The sequence below is a fragment of the Thermobia domestica genome, chromosome 11 (assembly GCF_964235325.1).
Source record: "Thermobia domestica chromosome 11, izTheDome1.hap1.1, whole genome shotgun sequence".
Classification (NCBI taxonomy): Eukaryota; Metazoa; Arthropoda; class Insecta; order Zygentoma; family Lepismatidae; genus Thermobia; species Thermobia domestica.
Window position 1 is genome coordinate 23,461,789 of NC_137464.1, and position 21,832 is coordinate 23,483,620.

Below are 21,832 nucleotides of genomic sequence, written 5' to 3' on the forward strand. Positions count from 1 at the left end.
GATGGGGTATCATACTTAAAATCGTGGCTTTTAAGATTGTTCTATCTGGAGAAATGGGGAGGCAAATTGCCTAAGGCAGGCCCTGGTTGCTGTGTATGGTACGAAGAGTGCCAGATTGTGTAGCGTACATAAGTTTAGGCATCTGTGAACTAGCAAATGATGCCCATGTGGTATACGGAAATTCACACTGCTACCTAGATAGTAAGAATGAAAGTTATTATTTTTAATAGGAAATATATTCTTTTAACATTTATGTAGAAAAAATCTAGCAAAACTATTCTTGTTGGACAATTTGTACGAGCAACTCTGTATTTATAAAGTGATATTACTCTACAAATAAATGAATACGGACAAAACAAAAACTAAACTAAACCAAGGCATTTTAGTTACCTGTATCCTGTCTCCAAGCCTAATTGATAAGGCAACTCGGCCTCCGAACATGGTCAACTCTAAGCGGTCAGGTGACTGTTCTGTACTTGTGGTTAAAAGTAGACCGGTGGGTCTATTGGTCCGAAACCTTAATATAACATCCTCTGTTTCAGTTCTAGAATCTTCAGGCATGGCAATTAACATGTGTTGGGAACCATTAAAACTTAACGTAGTAGCATCTGTAAATAAACATATTTCTTATAGTATATGTGCACAACTGTTTTATATAAATAAAAAAAGCAAACAATCAGAAGTAACTCTGATTTTTATATCTTCCTGGTTCGTACAAGTTTTTCTTATCCTTTTTCAGTTTGAGAGTATCAAAAGGTAAAAATTTGTTGGATTAAAAGATTTGCTATTTTTATTAGTATACAGGGCGTCTCAAAAGTTCCATTGCATAGGGTAATTCTGTTATTATCAGAATTACAACAAAATGTAAGAGGGAAAACCGTCTCCAAATATGATGTGTTCAATCTAAAGTGAAGGAAATTTTTAAATCGGATGAGCCATTTGGGCTGTACACTCTTTATGCGTCCAATGTTAAATGAAGATGCAACGTTGCCATTTACCTGAACCCACAACATAAGTGAATGAAGTTACCGTTTTTTATGCTAACGTGTCGATGGCTAGCCCCCTTTTCAAACATACCTCCATTCAACAAACTTTTACAAAATTTATCCACCTCCCAGTAAATGGCAACGTTGTATTTTCATTTAACATTGGGCGCGTAAAGAGTGTACTGTACGACCTAAATGGCTCGTCCGATGTAAAAAAAAAAAAAAAAAAAAATCCTTCACTTTAGGTTGAAAGCACCATATTTGGAGACGGTTTTCCCCTCTTACATTTTGTTGTAACTCTGATAAAAAGAGTTACTCTATGTAAGGAAACTTTAGAGACAGCCTGTACCTAGGTATAACAAAAGGGAAGAAGTTATGTATGATAACGATTAGGAGTATTAGTTCATCATTTACTATTTACTATTGAACAACCAAAATTGTCTTTCACTTTTCTCGTTAAATAATTAATCACGTATCAAATATCAGTAAATTATTGTTATTTTTGAATATTTTGGAAACATTATATTTTGTGCATAGTATTTACATTAAATATATTATAGACATTAAACACACTTAATATTTTAATAAACGAAGTTACAGTTTTCTAAAAAAAAAAAAAAAAAAAAAAAAGTATATACGAGAATGATTCAAAAAGTAATGCCACCAAGCCCATAACTTGGCCAATAGTACTGCAAACATTCAATACTCTTTACCATTAATGCACTGATGTTTAAGCTATAGAATGTCACTTGTTTTACCTTCCTATCTATTATCGTTCCAAAGTAATGGAGCAATCCATGCGAACCAGTGGTGACATCCGGTTGAAACAGCGAGCTGTTATTGAATTTCTGCCCTGCGGAAGGTTGTGAGTCCAGGAACATAAATCACCGGCGACGAATCGCAGATATACCATTACGATCTGGAAACGAAGCGTCAGTCAACTGAGTACCGCCACACGTCGTGCTTCCTCCCCAAAAATATCAAAGTTGTCCTATCTGCTAGTAAAGTATTGTTGACATTCTGCCTCATCCTGCCTATAACCCGAATCTTGCGCCCAGCGACTTTTGGCTCTTCCCCAAACTTCAGGATCAACTTAAGAGCCAACGCTACAGTTGTGACGCGGAGGTGGAAGCAGTAGTTTTCGACAATAATGTCACCAGCAGCCACCACAATTCTTCACCGACGGCATGATAAACCTTGCTTCGCGTTGGTGCAAGTGTGTTGCCTGTAATGGGGACTATGTTGAAAAAAGATGCCACCATTTGTAGCTGACATTGGAAGGTTTCCACTGATACCTGTATTAGTGCTATCTGTCAAACGCAAATAAAGGTATCATTACTTTATAGCATTCTTTTCTGAATCATCCTCGTTGAATGAATGTTGTTTTTAATCAATTGTTCAATGCTATCAACAAAAATTTTTAAAAAAAGTCTGTATTTTTATTTGAAATAGATTGCATATTATACAACTAAATGCTTAGAGAAACAGTTTATCTGAAAATTAAATAGAAATTAATACGTCTGTAAATGTATAAAGCTTGCCTGGTATATTTGATAAAAACTGAGCTATATAATTTAAGCCTGAAGGGCAAAGCGTTACTTGTTGTCAGCACTAGTTCATATGATTGAGATATCAAAGATTTCAATATAAGTTATTAGTTTAGTTAAAACAATATATATATATATATATATATATATATATATATATATATATATATATATATATATATATAATATTAAAGCACTATATATTAACCAAGTATTAGGATAACTATACAATGAATGTTAAAAGGCTTTAAAAAAACGTTCTTCATATTGGATAACACCTAATAATTTGAGCAAGAATGAAACAAGAAAATGACATACCTTTACCACAAGTAGGACCTGTAAAACTAGTACCCGTACAATCACAAATAAATCTATTCCATCCTTCTGAGCAGATACCTCCATTCATACACGGCTGTGAATCACATTGAGGTGGTTGGATACGACAAGATGGACGGATTGAACCTGCAAAAAAATATTTTCTTTTTTCAATTAGAAGAAAATAGATGTTTCAGTTTATTAGTTTTATTGACATATTTTTTTTATTAGTATAATTGTTCTCTAATCTTATTTCCCTGATGCTACAGGTAGTAAATAAGATCTATTTTCTAGTATCTGTATAAACAGTCATTAATGATCCTATTACTACTATCTAGATCTATTAAACGACAGAATCAATTTCTAGTACATGACATAAATAACATTTAATTGTATGGTGTTGTTAATAATTTGTGGTTTTGACATTTGTGCGTTTCTAACTGTAAAATATGGTATATGTATTCAGTAAACGTTTCCTTAATCTTGTTAATTTCTTGCTTATTGAAGTTTAGTGTTTCTTTTTAACACCGAGGGCTTATAAGATTGTAATGTTATTAGGATCACTCTAGTGGGTCTTATAAGATTGTAATATTAGGATCATTCTAGCGGGCTTTATAAGCTTGTAATGTTACTAGGATCACTCTAGTGGGTCTTATAAGATTGTAATATCGATCATTCTAGCGGGCTTTATAAGACTGTAATGTTACTAGGATTACTCTAGTGGGTCTTATAAGATTGTAATGTTATTAGGATCACTCTAGTGGGTCTTATAAGATTGTGATATTAGCATCATTCTAGCGGGCTTTATAAGATTGTAATATTAGAAGGATCACTCTAGTGGGTCTTATAAGATTGTAATGTTATTAGGATCATTCTAGTGGGTCTTATAAGATTGTAATGTTACTAGGATTACTCTAGTGGGTCTTATAAGATTGTAATGTTATTAGGATCACTCTAGTGGGTCTTATAAGATTGTAATGTTACTAGGATTACTCTAGTGGGTCTTATAAGATTGTAATGTTATTAGGATCACTATAACGGGTCTTATAAGATTGTAATATTAGTATCGTTTTAGCGGGCTTTATAAGATTGTAATATTAGGATCATTCTAGCGGGCTTTATAAGATTGTAATGTTATTAGGATCACTCTAGTGGGTCTTATAAGATTGTAATATTAGAATCATCCTAGCGGCCTTATAAGATTGTAATGTTATTAGGATCACTCTAGTGGGTCTTATAAGATTGTAATGTTATTAGGATCACTCTAGTGGGTCTTATAAGATTGTAATGTTACTAGGATTACTTTAGTGAGTCTTATAAGATTGTAATGTTATTAGGATCACTCTAGTGGGTCTTATAAGATTGTAATGTTACTAGGATTACTCTAGTGGGTCTTATAAGATTGTAATGTTATTAGGATCACTATAGTGGGTCTTATAAGATTGTAATATTAGCATCATTTTAGCGGGCTTTATAAGATTGTAATATTACGATCATTCTAGCGGGCTTTATAAGATTGTAATGTTATTAGGATCACTCTAGTGAGTCTTATAAGATTGTAATATTAGAATCATCCTAGCGGCCTTATAAGATTGTAATGTTATTAGGATCACTCTAGTGGGTCTTATAAGATTGTAATGTTATTAGGATCACTCTAGTGGGTCTTATAAGATTGTAATGTTACTAGGATTACTTTAGTGAGTCTTATAAGATTGTAATGTTATTAGGATCACTCTAGTGGGTCTTATAAGATTGTAATGTTACTAGGATTACTCTAGTGGGTCTTATAAGATTGTAATGTTATTAGTATCACTATAGTGGGTCTTATAAGATTGTAATATTAGCATCATTTTAGCGGGCTTTATAAGATTGTAATATTACGATCATTCTAGCGGGCTTTATAAGATTGTAATGTTATTAGGATCACTCTAGTGAGTCTTATAAGATTGTAATATTAGAATCATTCTAGCGGCCTTATAAGATTGTAATGTTATTAGGATCACTCTAGTGGGTCTTATAAGATTGTAATATTAGGATCATTCTAGTGGGCTTTATAAGATTGTAATATTAGGATCATTCTAGCGGGCTTTATAAGATTGTAATGTTATTAGGATGACCTTGTGGGTCTTATAAGATTGTAATGTTATTAGGATCACACTAGTGGGCCTTATAAGATTGTAATGTTATTAAAATTATGCTAGTGAGCCTTATAAGATTGTAATATTAGGATCATTCTAACAGGCTTTATAAGATTGCAATGTTATGAGGATCACACTAGTGGGCCTTATAAGATTGTAATGTTATTAAAATCATGCTAGTGGGCCTTATAAGATTGTAGTGTTATTAGTATATCTCACCAGTGGGCCTTATGTGATTGTAATGTTATTATGATCATGCTAGTGAGCCTTATAAGATTGTAATGTTAGTACGTCCAATAATCCACACTATAACTCTGGAATGAAAGCTATGTTTTAAATTCTACTTTTGGAAATAGACAGCTAGAGTGATTGTCTCGGCGGAATTCGTCAATGGAGTCAATCAATTAACACTTTCACGGATCTTTCACGGATAAGAGTTACTTTAACGGTGGATATACATATACGTTTTACTCATTAAGTAAATGTCTCCTAATGCTAATATGCAACTCTCAAAACATTTAAGAGTTACTGGTTACATAAACATCTAGGAGAAAATATTTGGATATTCCTTATTCTTATTGTAAACGTAAGCCAATTTATTCATGAATCAAGACGCCCGGACTCATGAGGTGAGGTTCGGAACTCAAGCTTACTCTTCACACTCACGAAGTGAAAGTGAGGTTGAGTGAGAGCGAGTTCCAAATCATGATGTGAGCATCAGATCGAGTGAACGTAATATCGAAATGATGTTGTGAGTGTGAAGTCGAGTGAGCGTGATGTCGAAAACTTGTTGTAAGCGCGATATTGAGGTCGAATAAGCGTGATGTCGAAAGAATGTTGTAAGTGTGAGGTAAAGTAAGCGTGATGTCGAAAGGATGATGTAAGTGTGAGGTCGAGTGAGCGTGATGTCGAAAGAATGTTGTGAACGTGAGTTTGAGTGAGCGTGATGTCGAGATGAATTTGTGAGCGTCAGGTCGAGTGAAAGTGATGTCGGATTGACGATGTGAGTGTGAGGTTGAGTGAGCGTGAGGTCAAAAAGATGTGAGCATGAGTTCGATTGAGCGTGAGGTCGTAATGATATTGTGAGCGTAAGGTCGAGTGAGTGTGATTTTGAGATGTTGTGAGCGGGATTTTGAGTAAGGTTAGTCCAAAGTGGGCATCTGTGCTCATGAATGTACTCTTGCGTTCTTTACTCTGTTTAGCAGAGTTTATTATACTATGCAATTAAGTTGTAAAAGTTTCCCATATTTTTTTTTCTTCAAAATACCTGAACTCTCTTAAACAGAAGAATAAAAATAAGTTTTAAACAAATAATTAGGAACTAGAGAATTTAGAAGATAAAGTAATTGTCTCTATTCGAAATGAAATTATTCGAAATTTAACCATGTTCAATTCTCATAACGCAGATGAGAACATTAGCAATAAGTGATAAAAGAACTACTAGTGATAATCCCTTCCTGTTGAGATTAAACCAAACCAGATGAGAGACAGCAAAGTGCACAGGTAGGAGCATCATGCAGATCCACACGTGTGTATGTGTGTGTGTGTGTGTGTGTGTTTAGAGAAAAAACACGTGTAGAAATGCATGTGTGGATACCTGATCACATGTGTCGTAATCAAAGCAAACAAATCGCCTTTACCAAACACTTTTGGGAAATCTGCGTAATATTGATTGATGGTTTAAAATGCTACCCACTTAGTGCATTCCACACATCGCTGGCTAAACCTCTTATAAGTCCATTAGAGTCGAACTCATACGCGCACAGATACACAATTAACACAGACATATAACACAAACAGTGTAAATATGTGGTAGACAGGGGAAGGGCAGAATGGATTAAATTATCCCAGACTGTTATGCACACTGAAAGGAAAACATACATTCATGATTATGAAAGAGATAAATTAGGGCGCATTAGCATTCCCACACATTTTGCTTCCATTTAGTTAGATATATACGTTTTTTTTCTTTTTTTTACGTCGTTTATTATAATTAAAACAGAAACAAAAATATGGTTTAATAAAGTTCTAGATAAAAAAAGCAGTCATGTGCAGTGCTATCATGCGTGTACACAGAAAATTAGATTTTCTTTTTCGAAATTAGGTATTTAAAATAATTTACGGTTTCAGTAATTTAGTTTTTAATATGATCTTTATAATCAGCAACACTCTGCAAATAAATATTCTAACCTTTCATTCTTTCTTCTGTCATTTTTTAAAGTTTTTTTTCCTTTTCTACATTCAACCGAAATAAGTGAAGCAAAACTTTAAGTAAGAATTTTGTTTTTCTTAGACGCAGCGTAGTTGTGTGTTCCAATTTCTTTCTTCTAGAAAATTTCCAGTTGAAGCATTTTTTTTTTTTTTTTTGCTATGCTCGAAACCTTTATTGTGTGAAAATCTTTCAGTTTTAACTTCCCACGATTATGCCCTTTAGGCTAAAGGAGACAGACAGGGGCGTACGCAGGAATTTATTTCGGGAGGGGTCCAAATCTTTTCGGGGGGTCCAAACACAATTTCAGGCTGAATTGTATTAAAAATTGTAAAATTGCCCCTAAAATTAGACTAAATTTACAAAAAAAAGTTCGGATTTCAGGGGGTAGGACCCCCAGGACCCACTCCCTGCGTACGTTCCTGAAGACAGATAATTATGGCAAGTGAATAATGAGGAAGAATTAGTGGAATTAAATGTGAGAGGAAACGGGAGTACTCCGAGAAAACCCACAGACACAATGTTGTCCACCAGAAACTTATTGGTCGGGGATCAAACCAGTGACCCCACTCAGCAGAGGTAAGCACTCTACCAGTGAGCCACCGTGGCCCTCACTTTTGTGTCAGTGGACAGTAAGGGGATGGAATAAAACGAAATACGACAGAACAGGTCTTGTAATAAATCGCACTTTCCTTCAGCACTTCAACTTTCTCTAAGAGTGAGACAACTGATATAGAATTGAGTTGATTTTGAGTTTAACACCCCGTTCAGTAGCGAGGCTATACGAAACGTGGATCTACTGATTAACGTGAAATCCAAACCATATGAGCTCCCGTCGGGTATTGAACCCAGGTCTCCCACGCCAAAGGCGCGTACGCTAACTGCTTAGCCACGAAGAAGCTAAAAACTGATAGAGCATTATACGGTGTAGGATGGCCAGCCAATCGGAGATACGATGTAAAAATGTGTTTAAAAGGGGGCAAGTGAATCGCGCTTCACCTCGCATCTCGCAACAAATTGATTTCAGTATCTGCATCTCAAGAAAGACGTATGAATAGGGCTACAACTCGTCGCCCATGAGATTTCTTTGAGAGGTGTAGATGATTTTTGATTGAAAATCATTATTCAAACTTTAATTCTACCATAATGAAGTTTTCAAGAACGGCGAATAGTTCCGAAGTTCAATAAAATTTAGTACACAAAGCAAGTTATCTTCGTTTTGTCACAACGAGCTTCGGTTTCCTCTACTATTTTCTTTCGGATGAGGGGAAGTGTGCCCAAGCATTTAGATGCAGGATGGATATCGCTGCGTATGGAGTTCCTATTTTGCTAACAGTGAGTATTTTAAAATTTCAATACTGTAGTTTAGTAATTCGTAAGTTGAACAGAGAATTAGGCAATATAATATGCAACTTGCAAATCGTAATGTGTAATATTATTATGCGTTTGTATTTGTATAGCTTGTATGAATAATATAATACATTTAATAAGTGTACTAAACATTCGACTGCTTCAGTAGGTTTTTAGGACCACCGCATGCCACTATCTACATTTCCTTCTTTGGCTCATTTGTAGTGGAACACCTGGTAATCTATCTATTTATACGAGTTCAATCCACCTATGGAGCTGGACTGCTGATGTAATGCTAGAATTTTTGGTGAGGAATACGCTAGACTGCTTTAAAATATAGCGTATATCCCAGTGGCGAATCTAGAAAGTAAAAACGGGGGGGGGGGGAGGGGAGGAGAGCAGCCAGAACCCAGACTATGATAAGTATATCATGAGTTTACAATTTTTGATGAGCCTTACAGTAGTTTCCAACTTAACTTTCTCTCGATGGATATTATGACTAGGTTGGACGTTGACATCTTGGACCTCAAGTATTAAAATGAAATGAAATATTTTAGTTTTTCGTCCTACGGTTATGCCGATTAGGCTAAAGGAGACGGTGATAATGAGAAATGAATGAAAGGATGGATTGAAGAAAGTGGGAGGAAACGGGAGAATCCCGAGAAAACCCACGCATACGGTGTTTGTCCACCACAAAGTTCACTGAAAAACTGCAACTGAAACTATCTAATGTTTCAAAAATTTTCCAATAAAGAATAGAAGGCATTGCTTCGTATAAACTTTCAAAAATATATAAATAATAGTTTCAATTATATTTGTTATTCAAAAAACTGGGTGGGGCTAGGCCCCCTAGCCACGGGCTAGATCTGCCTCTGTTATACCCAACCCCGTAATTGCATTCTTTCGTAAAGTTATGGTAAGTGTAGGCTGGAGTATAAAAATAGTAGATGGTTATACGATATATAGCCTACTCCCGTATGAGCCTCATTACATTACTGCCGGGACTAATTTGTCGTTTACACAGTCTCTATCAAATGGAAATCTGCAAGAACATGGGACGGAAAAAGTAAAGGCGGCACGAGCGTAATGTTTGCCACATCACTTTCTAAGTGCCGAGGACATGGAAGTGTGAAGCCTTATTATATTGTTCTGTCCACCCTAGCAACACAGCCCTATCTAGGGTAATAGTCGGCATATAGTTGGGAATTTGGTAGAAAGCAAGAAGAAAGCTTTATAATGTATATGTTGGCCAGCCAAGAATTTGCCTTCATTTTTCCAACAGTTTTGGCCTCACATTCCCAACTGCAGCTTTATTACCATCGTAGGGCCTACGTTGGCTATTGTGGTAAACACCCAACAAAGCGACCAATTACAACGTAGGGCCTACGTTGGTTATTGTGGTAAACATCCAACAAAGCGACCATTTACAACGTAGGGCCTACGTTGGGTATTGTGGCAAAAATCCAACAAAACGACGAATTACAATGTAGGGTCTACGTTGGGTATTGTGGTAAACATCCAACAAAGCGACCAATTACAACGTAGGGCCTACGTTGACTATTGTGGCAAACAGCCAGTAAAGCAGCCAATTGCAACGTAGGGCCAACATTGGCACAGTTGGCAAACACTCAGCAGAGTAACCAATTACAGCGTAAGGCCAACGCTGGTATAGTTGGCAAACACTAGGGCTGTGCGATATGTCGATATATCGATATCGTCGATATCGATATCATCTTATATCGATAATCGATATCGCAAAAATATCGATGTCGATATATCGATATCGTCGATATTCGATATCGATATCCGATATCGTCGATATTCGATATCGATATCCGATATTGTCGATATCCGATATCCTCGATATTCGATATCGTCAATATCGATATTCGATATTGGTGTTTCAAACTTCCTCGAAAAAATTGCGGCGGGTTTTGCAACGCCCCGCTTCATGAGTCAAATTAATGTAGGGCTTGGGGACTATGCTTCCCAACATTCCATGTTAATATTTAATTTTCTCTTTTGACTTCATTTCTTAACAGAATGAAGCCAAATTTACAAAGGATTAGTAAGGGTTAAAAATTTGGTTCCTTTTGAAGATAGTGCAAATCGGCGGCGGTGGGGTAGGGATGTTTCTACGTCTACTTAATCCACCTAAATATTGTGTATTTAACTTATCGGCTACACTTCTTCACCGAATCAAACCAAACTTTGTGCAAAAATTGTATTGGGCAGAAATGATGTTCCTTTCGAAGATAAAGTAGTGGTGCCCACCCCCCCTTATGTTCATGACGCACTCCCCCAAAATTGTCTATCCATAGGTGTTCTTCCATGAAAAAAAAATCTTTTCGATTAATTTTTACACCCCCTCAAACATTTTTATATAGATTTTTAACCCGCCAAATATTTCAATGACGCAGTTTGCGTCATAGCCCCCTCCTTGTGGGCACCCCTTGATAAAGCCAAAACCAGTGCAGAGCCGGGGAGCTATGCCCTCCAAAATATTTCTCATCATTAACATGGCTGCATTCCTTAACCGAGTCAACTTGATATTCTCACTAAAATTAATGTTTGTGCTGTATTGCCATTGCGAGTGAAAAATCAAATGCCTGTGCTAAAATTTGCTTAAATCTAAACAGACAGGGAAACAAGAATTTACTAGTTTTTTGTGCAAAGTAATAATTTTCCGTTTATTTGTATGTGGTTACTAAATGTAAGTTGAGCCACATAACTCAGCCCACTAAAACAAACAAAAGCCTCCATTCTGTCATTTCACTACACAGACCTACATATTATGTTTAGGTACTATTAACACTTCCCTATTTCTTTGTATTTGCTTAAGTATTAGAATATGCATTATTAGGTGCACTGTTATTAGGAATGACTTAGAACCTTTCTAAATTGATTTCATAAGCAAAACTGAATAATGGTATAAGACGTAAGGTTTAGCCTAAATTTAATAAAACATGAATACTTTTAGATATGAATTTGCACAAAACCATTAACAAGAAACCTCTTAAGTTCATGTGGGAGATGTCAAGTCTTTGCATATAGCTCTTTAATGCAAAAAGATTATGAAATTAATAATAACATGAAAGAGATCTCTATTGATCGCGTGCTTTCTTTTAATTGGATATTAAAATAGAGTCCAAGTGTTAAATTTGTAAAGCCAACGGATTAACTTAGAAGAACACACACACACACATCACACATACAGAGAAAAATGAACAATAACTGTCTTGTTTAGAACTATGCCTATTAGCACTGAGTATTCAACTAGAAATGTATGATGCATTGAAGTTCATGACACTGCAATTTAGGAACGAGCTCTTTTGTTCATGGAAAGAAAATCAGTTGTTTCGCATGTTCTGCACTAACTACTCTTTCCGATAGAACGCTGGTACCTACACAAATACTTACGAGCCAGAAGAGCTAATTTTGGAAATTCACTGTCATGAGATTTCCTCCAGTGAAAGAGGCTTTCTTCCATATCTGTAGGCAGTGGCGCTATACTAATTTTCGGTGACTGGTTATATATACCGGTATATGAGAGAGAGATAGTAGATGGATACATAGAAAAATAACTCTCTCCAGTGGCTACTAGGAGCTAGGGGCTTGGGGGCCACCCCGCAGACAACGTGGAATGGGGCCCCTTTTCTACGTCCTACATCACAATTTGGGGGCCCCGTGATGGCATGGGCCTCCCGCTATGCGGGGTCTGCGGGGCCCTTATTTACGCCCCTGTCTCTCTCCCTCTCTCTTAGGAAGCAAATCATACAAAATAGACAAAGGCAAATTTTTCACTGGATGCCACAAGTGACAAGTAGAAACCTACACAGCAACCCAATATAAGGTGTTGTGACGAAATTAGGTAGCACTGGGAATATCTTGGAAACGAATTATCCAAAATAGATGTTTGTCAAGAAGTATTGGAAACACTTTAACCCAGCAATGGATCAACAATTATTGATAATGGTATGTATGAGTTTTAAATGTAAATAACCCTCACCACTGCACTCATGTGATCCTAGTTTTCATTCTTGATATCTAACCAGCCCATTTAAAGGAAATTTGAAATTAAGGAAAAATCGCTTATATCTTATTCTGAGAGATCATATATCTAACCCTGTAGCTGTAAGAATTTCTTAGAACAAAGCTAAACAAACTGAAACTTGCTCGTTCTTGGGTATAACTGAATAAAATTTACTGTTATGCCTGGATATAACAAACGGTTTAGCAATCTCGAAATATATTAACAACCGGTTCGCTAGAACCGGTGTGAACCGGCTGAATAGCACCACTGTCTGTAAAAGGCACTGAAAGATATGCATCGATTTCCTGTTGCAGTGAGGCATCAAATGATTAGCACAAAAGAGAAACGGGGATTCCCCGATTTTGCTTTTGTTGATCGGGTACGTCATTCGTCCATATCTGAAATGAAATGAAATTTTTGAATTTTACGTCCAACGATTATGATGGTTAGGCTAAAGGAGACAGTGATAATGAGAAATTAATGAAAATGGTGAAATGAATAAAGTGAGAGGAAACGGGAGAGCCCCGAGGAAACCCACGCAACGGTGTTTGTCCACCACAAAGTTCACTTGGCAAGAGCAGGGTTTGAACCCGGGACCTCATGCACCAGAAGTGAACGCACTACCACTGAGCCACCACGGCCTCTATCGTCCATATCTGGATCAAGTATTGTTTGTGCCTGAGCTTAATATACAACACACGCACGTTTTATGATATAGAAAGAACTTCTCTCTCTCTCTCTCAAACGCATACCGCCACACGCGCACATTCACAAATGCATATACATGAAATAAACACCTACACACAAATAAAACACGCATATTATATGTCACCGTGTTTCATTGCAATGATGACCAATATGATAACTGAGAGAGACAATTCAATGACTATTTTTATTAACTTTTTTCTGAGAAAAGAGTGGTGGATTAGAAGGAACACAAGTCTGTTTTCTGTGACTAACAAGTATTCTGAGATATCCCCCATTGAAACGTTTTGAGACCAGATTGTTTATATCAACATGAATGAAATGAAATGAAATCTTTGAGTTTTACGTTTCACCGTTATGCCGGTTAGGCTAAAGGAGACGGTGATTATGAGAAATGAATGAAATGGTGGAATGAAGAAAGTGGGAGGAAACGGGAGAACCTCGAGCAAACACACACACACGGTGTTTGGCCATCACAAAGTTCACTTGGCAGGGGCTGGGATCGAACCCGGAACCCCAAGCGCCGGAGGTAAACGCTCTACCACCGAGCCACCGCGGCCCCCATCAACATGAATATTCAAGACCAATCAATATGTTGAATATCCATATTTGATGTTGTCGATATCGATATTGGATGTTGTCGATATCGATATTTGATGTCGATATCGATATTCGATATCGATATTCAATATTGTCTATATTCGATATCGATATTCGATATTGTCGATATTCGATATTGTCGATATCGATATTCGATATTGTCGATATCGATATTCGATATCGATATTGTCGATATCGATATTCGATATCGATATTGTCGATATCGATATCCGATATTGTCGATATCGATATCCGATATTGTCGATATCGATATCGATATTGTCGATATCGATATATCTATTCGATATCGATATCAAAAAATATCGAATGTCGATATCGAAATTTCGATATCGCACAGCCCTAGCAAACACCCAGCAAGCGGCCAATTACAACGTAGGGCTAACGCTGGAATAGTTGGCTAGCTTACCTTTTGCAACTATGTGGTGCGCCGGTAGGGAAGAATGGATGGTATACTTTTACTTTGACCTTTTATACGTTCCTTTTTTGCTATCTTTAATTTTGTTTTATTTGGTTATTTGTGTTTCATTTTTGTCTCATATATAACGTACACATATATAAATATAAAATAATATATAAAATAATAAACTCATATATATATAAAATAATAAACAAAATTTATAACAGTGTAATGGGTAAAGTGTATTAGCATACCACAATAATGGAACGGGTAGTATAGTGGGATTAGAGTTATAGTGTATTGGCAGTCACATGGAGACCATTACCTAAATGATTTATGATATTTTATTTAGATGTGACAGATAGTAGATAAAAGAGATGGAATAATAAATAAGAAGAAGAATGCATAATGTAATTAATTAATATTTAGAATAAAAGAAACAATTATTTATAAGTTTAATATATAAATATATTATTAAAAATCATATAATAACTATAAAAATGTGTAAATTGCTAATAAATAATTTTAACTTGTTTTATTACACCATATATTAGTTATATTTTTTTGAGTTTATACTTAATGTTTTAATAACAGCTATTTAAAAAAATTATGTTGAAACTAAACGAAACGAAGTAAATTTGAAATGGTAAAAGCCAAATAAATAATGAATTAATTTTAAATGATTTTTAAAAAATAATTATTTGATTTATAAAATTTGTTTTTTTTTATATTTGTAAATGTTTTTGTTTGTTACAACTAGTTGGTATTCTATTTTTAAATTTTAAAATGTTTAAATTATAGTTTTTTAATAAATATTATTATGTATACAAATATAAAAGTAATTTTTGTTTTTTGTTTAGTTTTGGAAAATTTGTGTATTTGTTTAACAAAACGTTACTAAATATTTTGTTTTTAACTTTTTTTTGTAAACAATAAATTAAATTACAAATGCACATATTGAGGTTAGCTAAATATTATGTTATAGTTTGTTATGAAAAAGTTTATTTTTTAGTTTACATAATTTTAACCTTATGTTATTTTTATTTTTGAATGTTTTAACTATTTTTTCACTTTCCACTTACCAAACATTTGTATTAAAAATATTATTTTAATTGCTCATTTTGTTTTATGTTAATAAAAATTTTATGCACTATTAAGTAATAATTTACTTATTATATAATAGTTTAAAGATACTCTTGAAAACAGTTAATAGATATCCTATCCATATAATTGTTGCCAAATTAATGATTTTCTGAACTTTTTAGCTCTCAAAAAGGTAATCACAAGTATTTCACGTGTGGTAATATTACACGAAAATTTGTGGTGTGATGTTACCGCAAAACTCCTAATACTATTAAAGATAAAATGAAAAAATAAACAGACAGATTGACTTAGATCTACGAGAGTTATTGCTTAGCAGGCGTAGGCGTATCATAGAGATGCAAAATAAACATTTACTTGTGTGGTAAAACTTCCATGAGGAATGGTAGGGACTTTACGTATTTCCTAAAATAATCAGTTTTCGTAATCGTGACTGAGGCCATTGGTGTAGCCGAATTTTTCATAAGGGGTCTGCATCAAGGTAATTAAAGTACATCAATCTTGAATCTATAATATTCTCATGGGCTCATTTTATTGGGTTTCAAGTGTGTTAAAAATCAAGGAAAATGTTATTTCAGTGAATTGAAGAATTGTTGACAATGGAATTTTTCGAATGCATGACAATGGAAGATAAAATGAATCAAATCAAACCATTTCATGGGGGAAGGGGGGATAGGCCGCAGCTACGTCTATTCTGAAATCTTAGCGTGTGGTGCAAGTTGTAATGAGATATATGTTGTATCGGGGCTCTCCCAGTCCAGATGTTGACTCCTCTAAATTTTCAATTTTTCTATCATAATATTATAATAGATCGGGTGTTCTGAAAATGGTGCCCAGGAACTACAGAACACTAATTTACAAGTTAAAAGAAAGCGACCACACACACACACACACACACACACACATATATATATATATATATATATATATATATATATATATATATATATAATTGTCCATATTTCGGGTCTTCACATGGAGACGCTAATTGCACTATGTGGCAACGTCGCAAATAAAGAACCACAGAGTAGATACACCAATCCATCAGTTACATCGATTCTTTCCAGATAGCACTTAATGTCGTTAGTCTTTGAAACTAGCACTTATTAGCTTGGCAATCGATGTAAGTACTTGAAGGATTGGTGGAGTAATGCTAATGTTATCAAGTTAATCTACGACGTTGTGTTATCACATTGTTAAATTTTTAATTCCTCATAGCGGTTAAAGAAGGCACCGGGTGGAGGGTACACCTCTACAGAATATTTTCGCTTTCATTTGACCTTTAAAATAACGCTCTGTTGTCCGTCGGCGCCATTTTTAAAATACCCGGTGTGTATATACATATATTGGGTATTCTAAAAATAGCACCCACAGACAACAGAGCGTCATTCTACAGGCCAAATAAAAGCGAAAATGTTCTGTAAAGTTGTACCCTTGGGTGCTTCCTTCAGCTGCAAGTTATAACGGGGTCTCCCAGTCCAGATGTTGATTCCTCCATTACATTTTCAATCAATCAATAAATTTATTCATATATTAGTGATGGCCAAAATCTTCCGGAATCCGGAAAATTTATTTTCTGGAGTAGGAAATTTTTCTTTTCCGATTTCGAAAAAATCCAGAATTTTTCTGATTTTACTTTCCAGATTCCTGAAAGTAAAAATTCCGGAATTGGTCATCCATATATATAGCGAGAGACAAAGGTTAGGCTAGATGGAGATATAGATATAAATATACTTACCCGAATCCTGTTGTCTGGCATATTTCGCAATGTCAACAGCATGGCCATTAATCACCAAATCTCTCATACAACCAACATACCCATAGCGTAACATGCCTGACCACAATACTGGAGGAATAGGAACAACAGTGTTCGGTGGTCCTAAGCCACCGATATACAAAGAGCCTTCTAGGTCTAGTTGATGAGAATCGCCTGTGGAAAAGAGAAGAAAAATCATGATTATTTTGTTCTAAGCTACTGAACAATTTTAGGTCTTAGCTGAAGACTGAAAATATAATATCCTAATGTTACGTTGAAATATTGAATATTATTGTAAATGTTACTGAAGGTTGTCCCAATCACCCTTGGACATCTAATGGATATACTGAATATTATATGGATTCCGTACAATCTTTTAAAACCTGCGTTCGATTCCCGGCCGGAGCTCATGTAGTTCGAATCCTACTTTAAACTGTAGGCCCACGTCTCACATAACCTCACTGCTGAAAGAAATGCTAGACACCAATCCAACCAGCAAACCAGGATTGGATGAGTATTTATATCGCATACTAGAAATGAAAGTTGATTTTGCTGGTAATTCGCCATCTCACTATTCTTTATGCGAGTTGAGTTATGCTCTTTTGCACTTAGAAATACAGAAGCAATGTCCAATTCGAATGTATTGTAGCAATGTTCAACTGAGGGGAAAACATGAAGAAACTTCAAAATATACAAGCAGACTGTTCTGGAAATTGTACTCCAAACCTTCACACGAAATACGGTATATTTACTGTATATAATTAACCTTTCATTAAATAGCTAAATTATTTACTACACAAAAGCATTGAATACTTCTGTCAAATGATTACACAGTGTATATATTAACATACTTCAGTTTTTGGGGTTCAGTTAATCGAATCTGCCATCCGTACCTCTGATAAAGAAAAGCTTAAATTAGCCTTCAGTTTGAAACGTGTTTCTTGCCTTTCATAACAAATTAATTCTTGTCAAGAGCAATGATTCAATTATGTGTCAACATTTTCACATAGGAAGGAGGAAAAAAGAAGAATGATATCTGCTGTCAGTCGCAGGAAACATACCTGGAGTGATGAAATTAGCTGCTGTTCCATCAACGGTGACGCGACCGATACGTCCGCTGCGGTTCAGGGCTGCTTCGTGCCATGAACCGTCATCCACTCGACGAGTCGTGGCTTTCACTTTGACCGACCCAGAGCCAAGGTCCAAGTGCAGATAAATATGGCCGTCCAAGAGCTCAAACGCAAAGAAATCTCCCTGAAAAGTAAGAGTTAAAACGAAATTATGTTTTACGTCGAATTCATTAACAGGAGGAAATTCTGATGATTAAATGAAGTTTAATACAAGTAGAGTAGTTGGACAAATAGCGGAAATTTAGGTGAAAAAAAGCTACATTGAACTTCACGAAAGTTTGAATAAACTGTGCACATTATGATTTTCGAATAATGGCAAAAAATTATCATATTTATAGTGCTTTAAAAATTCTTATTCTGAAAAATTTTGTACAGGAAGGTGAAATAAATTAATTTTGCAAGGTAACTGGATAATAATTTTACTACTAGAAATAATATTAAAAATACAATTGTAGTGTTGTTTTGTAATCCTACATGTACGTTCAGAATCTTCAACATTATTAGTAATATTCTTTATTCCTGGAACACTATGAATATTCCTGGATACAAGAATATTCCTGGAATATGCTGAGACGAGGGCGACGCCAGCTTTAATTTCTTGGGGTGAGGGAGAAGCAGAGGGGTAGAAACTTTTTGGGGGACGGGCAGCAACTGAAAATAATAGTTTTTATATTATTTAACTTACATTACAATACAACATGCATGGTGGGGCAGCGGGAGGAAGGGTGGGCGATGTCACTGGGGGCGGCGCCCTCTTATCCTCCACTAGCGTCGTCACTGTGCTTAGGATAATTAATATGAGCGGAATATTCTAGAAATATTCCAGTCTATAAAGAAATATGATTTAAATATGTATATTTAATATGTTAAAAATATATGAATGTCAGGAAAAAGAAGAATTGTAGTTTCTTTTTCTATTTCCAATCCTTATCTAGTATTTATTTATTATGTTGAGAATTAAAGGATACAGAGGAAAGTCTATTTATTTATTTATTTAAATCATTGTCTTCTTTAAAGACATACAAGGAAACTACGTTTTACGGATAAAGGATTAAGTCCAATGGACATATAACAAGAACGATAAGATTCTGTCAGTCCTTGCTTGTTACTTTCGAGCGACGGAAGGAGAGAAGAAAATATCGTGATCGATAAAAAAAAATCGAATTCGAGATTTCAACGAGTTTACACGTTTCATAGATACCAAAAAAGTTGTTTTTCACATCTGTCCGTCCATCCGTTCTGATGTACACTCGCCTAGTGGCGATATTGTTCAACTGATCTGAACCAAATTTTAAACTTAAGGTTTTTATGTGATTCCCCAGTTTTTTTTAAAAAATCTTTCTAGTCCTAAAGATAAGGGTAGTATACTGAAATAAAAAAATGAAATGAAATGAAATCTTTGAGTTTTACTCCCACGGTTATGCCGGCTAGGCTAAAGGAGACGGTGATGATGAGTAATGAATGAAATGGTGGAATGAAGAAAGTGGGAGGAAACGGGAGAACCCCGTGAAAACCCACTGAAATAAAAGAAAGAAAAGTTGCGAATTTCAGAAACGACTCTAAAAATTTTGTTTATATTTCATAAATCAATATTTTATTGAAAACCCCTACTGTGCTATAAGTAATTTCTCTGAGGAAAATCGAGGAGTAGTAATTTATTCTGAGGGTGAGTTTGTTTCGGACGATTTTTCCAAAAACTACTCAGGGGGATTTTGTTTATATTCCATAAATAAATATTTCATTAATATTCCTTTTACTTTGCGTATCACTTCCATCAGAATATCACCAGGGATAATTTTCGGTTGGGGTAATTTTTCTGACAGTTTTGTGAAATACAACTAATGCGATTTTGTTGATATTTTATAAAACATATACTTCATTAATAATCCTAACATATAGCATTAAAAAAATAATTTCTCATGGAAAATTTACAAGGGATTAGTTTACTTTTGCATGCGAGTTTCCTTTAGGCGGAGGTTTTCGAAAATGTCTTGTGATTTTGTTTGTATTTCAAAAGAAAATGATTCATAACAGCTATAGCATAATTTGATTTAGTTTAAGGAATTGGAACGAGAATAGTTATTGAGGTGGCCGGTACTTTTTATTCAAATTGAATTAGGATTATATATAAATTTTAAATTTGATTATAAAATATTAATATTATACTGTATTAATACAATATATTAATTATATTAAAATATTATATAGTAATAGGCCTATATATTAGTCGTATTAAAATTCCAGCTCATTTCGTAGGAAATAAAAAAAATCTTCATATAAATCAATAGGCTAAAGTATATATACTAAATCTGTGACATGATCTATGAGGCTAAGAAAATGGCACAGGTAATTTCTTCTTCTTCTTCTTCTTCTTCTTAGTCTTTCATGTCTGCGCAGACTGCATTATGAAACTGTAAATGAGTCGAAGCATGACTTACTTCCGGGAAGTACTTCAGGCTACACTTGTTTTCGTTATTTTCCAATGAAATGCACTATACACGTTATGTTTTGGACTTATCTATAAACTTTGGTAAATTTTCTCAGATCAGATATTGTCCGAGGAAGAAATATTTTATCTTACTATTTTTATATGGTATATTATTGATATATAAAAATTATTATTTATATATTATTTTATTTATTGTATATATTTTTATTTCTTCCACTTCACCGTCTCAAAGTCTCTACACAGATATTTATATTGATATTATGAGGCTACAATTTTTTAATAGCCTAGTTCAGGAATAAATGTTATATACTGTTCTGGTAGTCAGTACTTCAACTTAATTATTAAATCATGTCGTTTGGAACTGAACATATAACTTTTTTGACCTTTCATTTTTTTGTAACAGGAAGTGACGAGTACTTGACACACCCATTAAGAGTTCAATTTTAAAGAAACAAGACAACTAAAAGCATATGCGTATGTACTTACATGTGACGAACTTCCTCCACTATTGAACATAAGAAGTCCGTTGGCTTCATTTGTTCTGATTTTGAATGAAATGGCGCCAGAACGTGTAGCGTCCCACGGAGGTAAAACCTTTATGGATTTAATATAGATATTAGTATCAAACAAGTGATAATAAATGGAAATAAACACTCTATATAGCATCTTTATACCTTACACATGGAAGTGGGGATGACCATTCTTTTCTCGGAACGGAACCAATATCCATATTCTATCAGTGAGAGTTCTACTAGGTCAAAGTTGAGTGTGGTACAATATATAAAAGACATGAACTAAAAAAATACTGTTTGGTACTCCACCAGTCTTCCTCAGTGCTAAGAATAGTTTGAAAAAGACACTGGTACCGTACCAAAACATAACAACAACAACATATGCAAGGTTTTAAAATCTTTTGTATTACTTTTGTCCTTGACTGAATTGTATCCTTGAATGTATTACTTATATCCTTGACTTTCATTACTTCTGTTACTTCTGACAAGATGGAAGTAGAACGGCCCTTGTACATACAGTAGTAATCGGTCAATATTTATAGAAGTAATTACTAGTCCTACTAATTACCAATTACATTTTTTT

General features: G+C 34.8%; 1 protein-coding gene across 5 annotated transcripts in view; it reads right to left on the bottom strand.

Moving 5' to 3' along the window:
• Nucleotides 1-21,832, bottom strand: part of Nrx-1 (Neurexin 1) — a 962,813-nt gene that overhangs the window by 49,932 nt on the left and 891,049 nt on the right. For all 5 annotated transcript variants that reach the window (XM_081730243.1, XM_081730244.1, XM_081730241.1 and 2 more), the window contains 5 exons: nucleotides 21,224-21,331; nucleotides 18,220-18,412; nucleotides 17,141-17,332; nucleotides 2,852-2,995; nucleotides 391-608 (listed from right to left, as the gene is read on the bottom strand). In XM_081730243.1, the coding sequence (XP_081586369.1) occupies nucleotides 391-608; nucleotides 2,852-2,995; nucleotides 17,141-17,332; nucleotides 18,220-18,412; nucleotides 21,224-21,331 (855 nt within the window). The remainder of the gene's footprint in view (nucleotides 1-390; nucleotides 609-2,851; nucleotides 2,996-17,140; nucleotides 17,333-18,219; nucleotides 18,413-21,223; nucleotides 21,332-21,832) is intronic.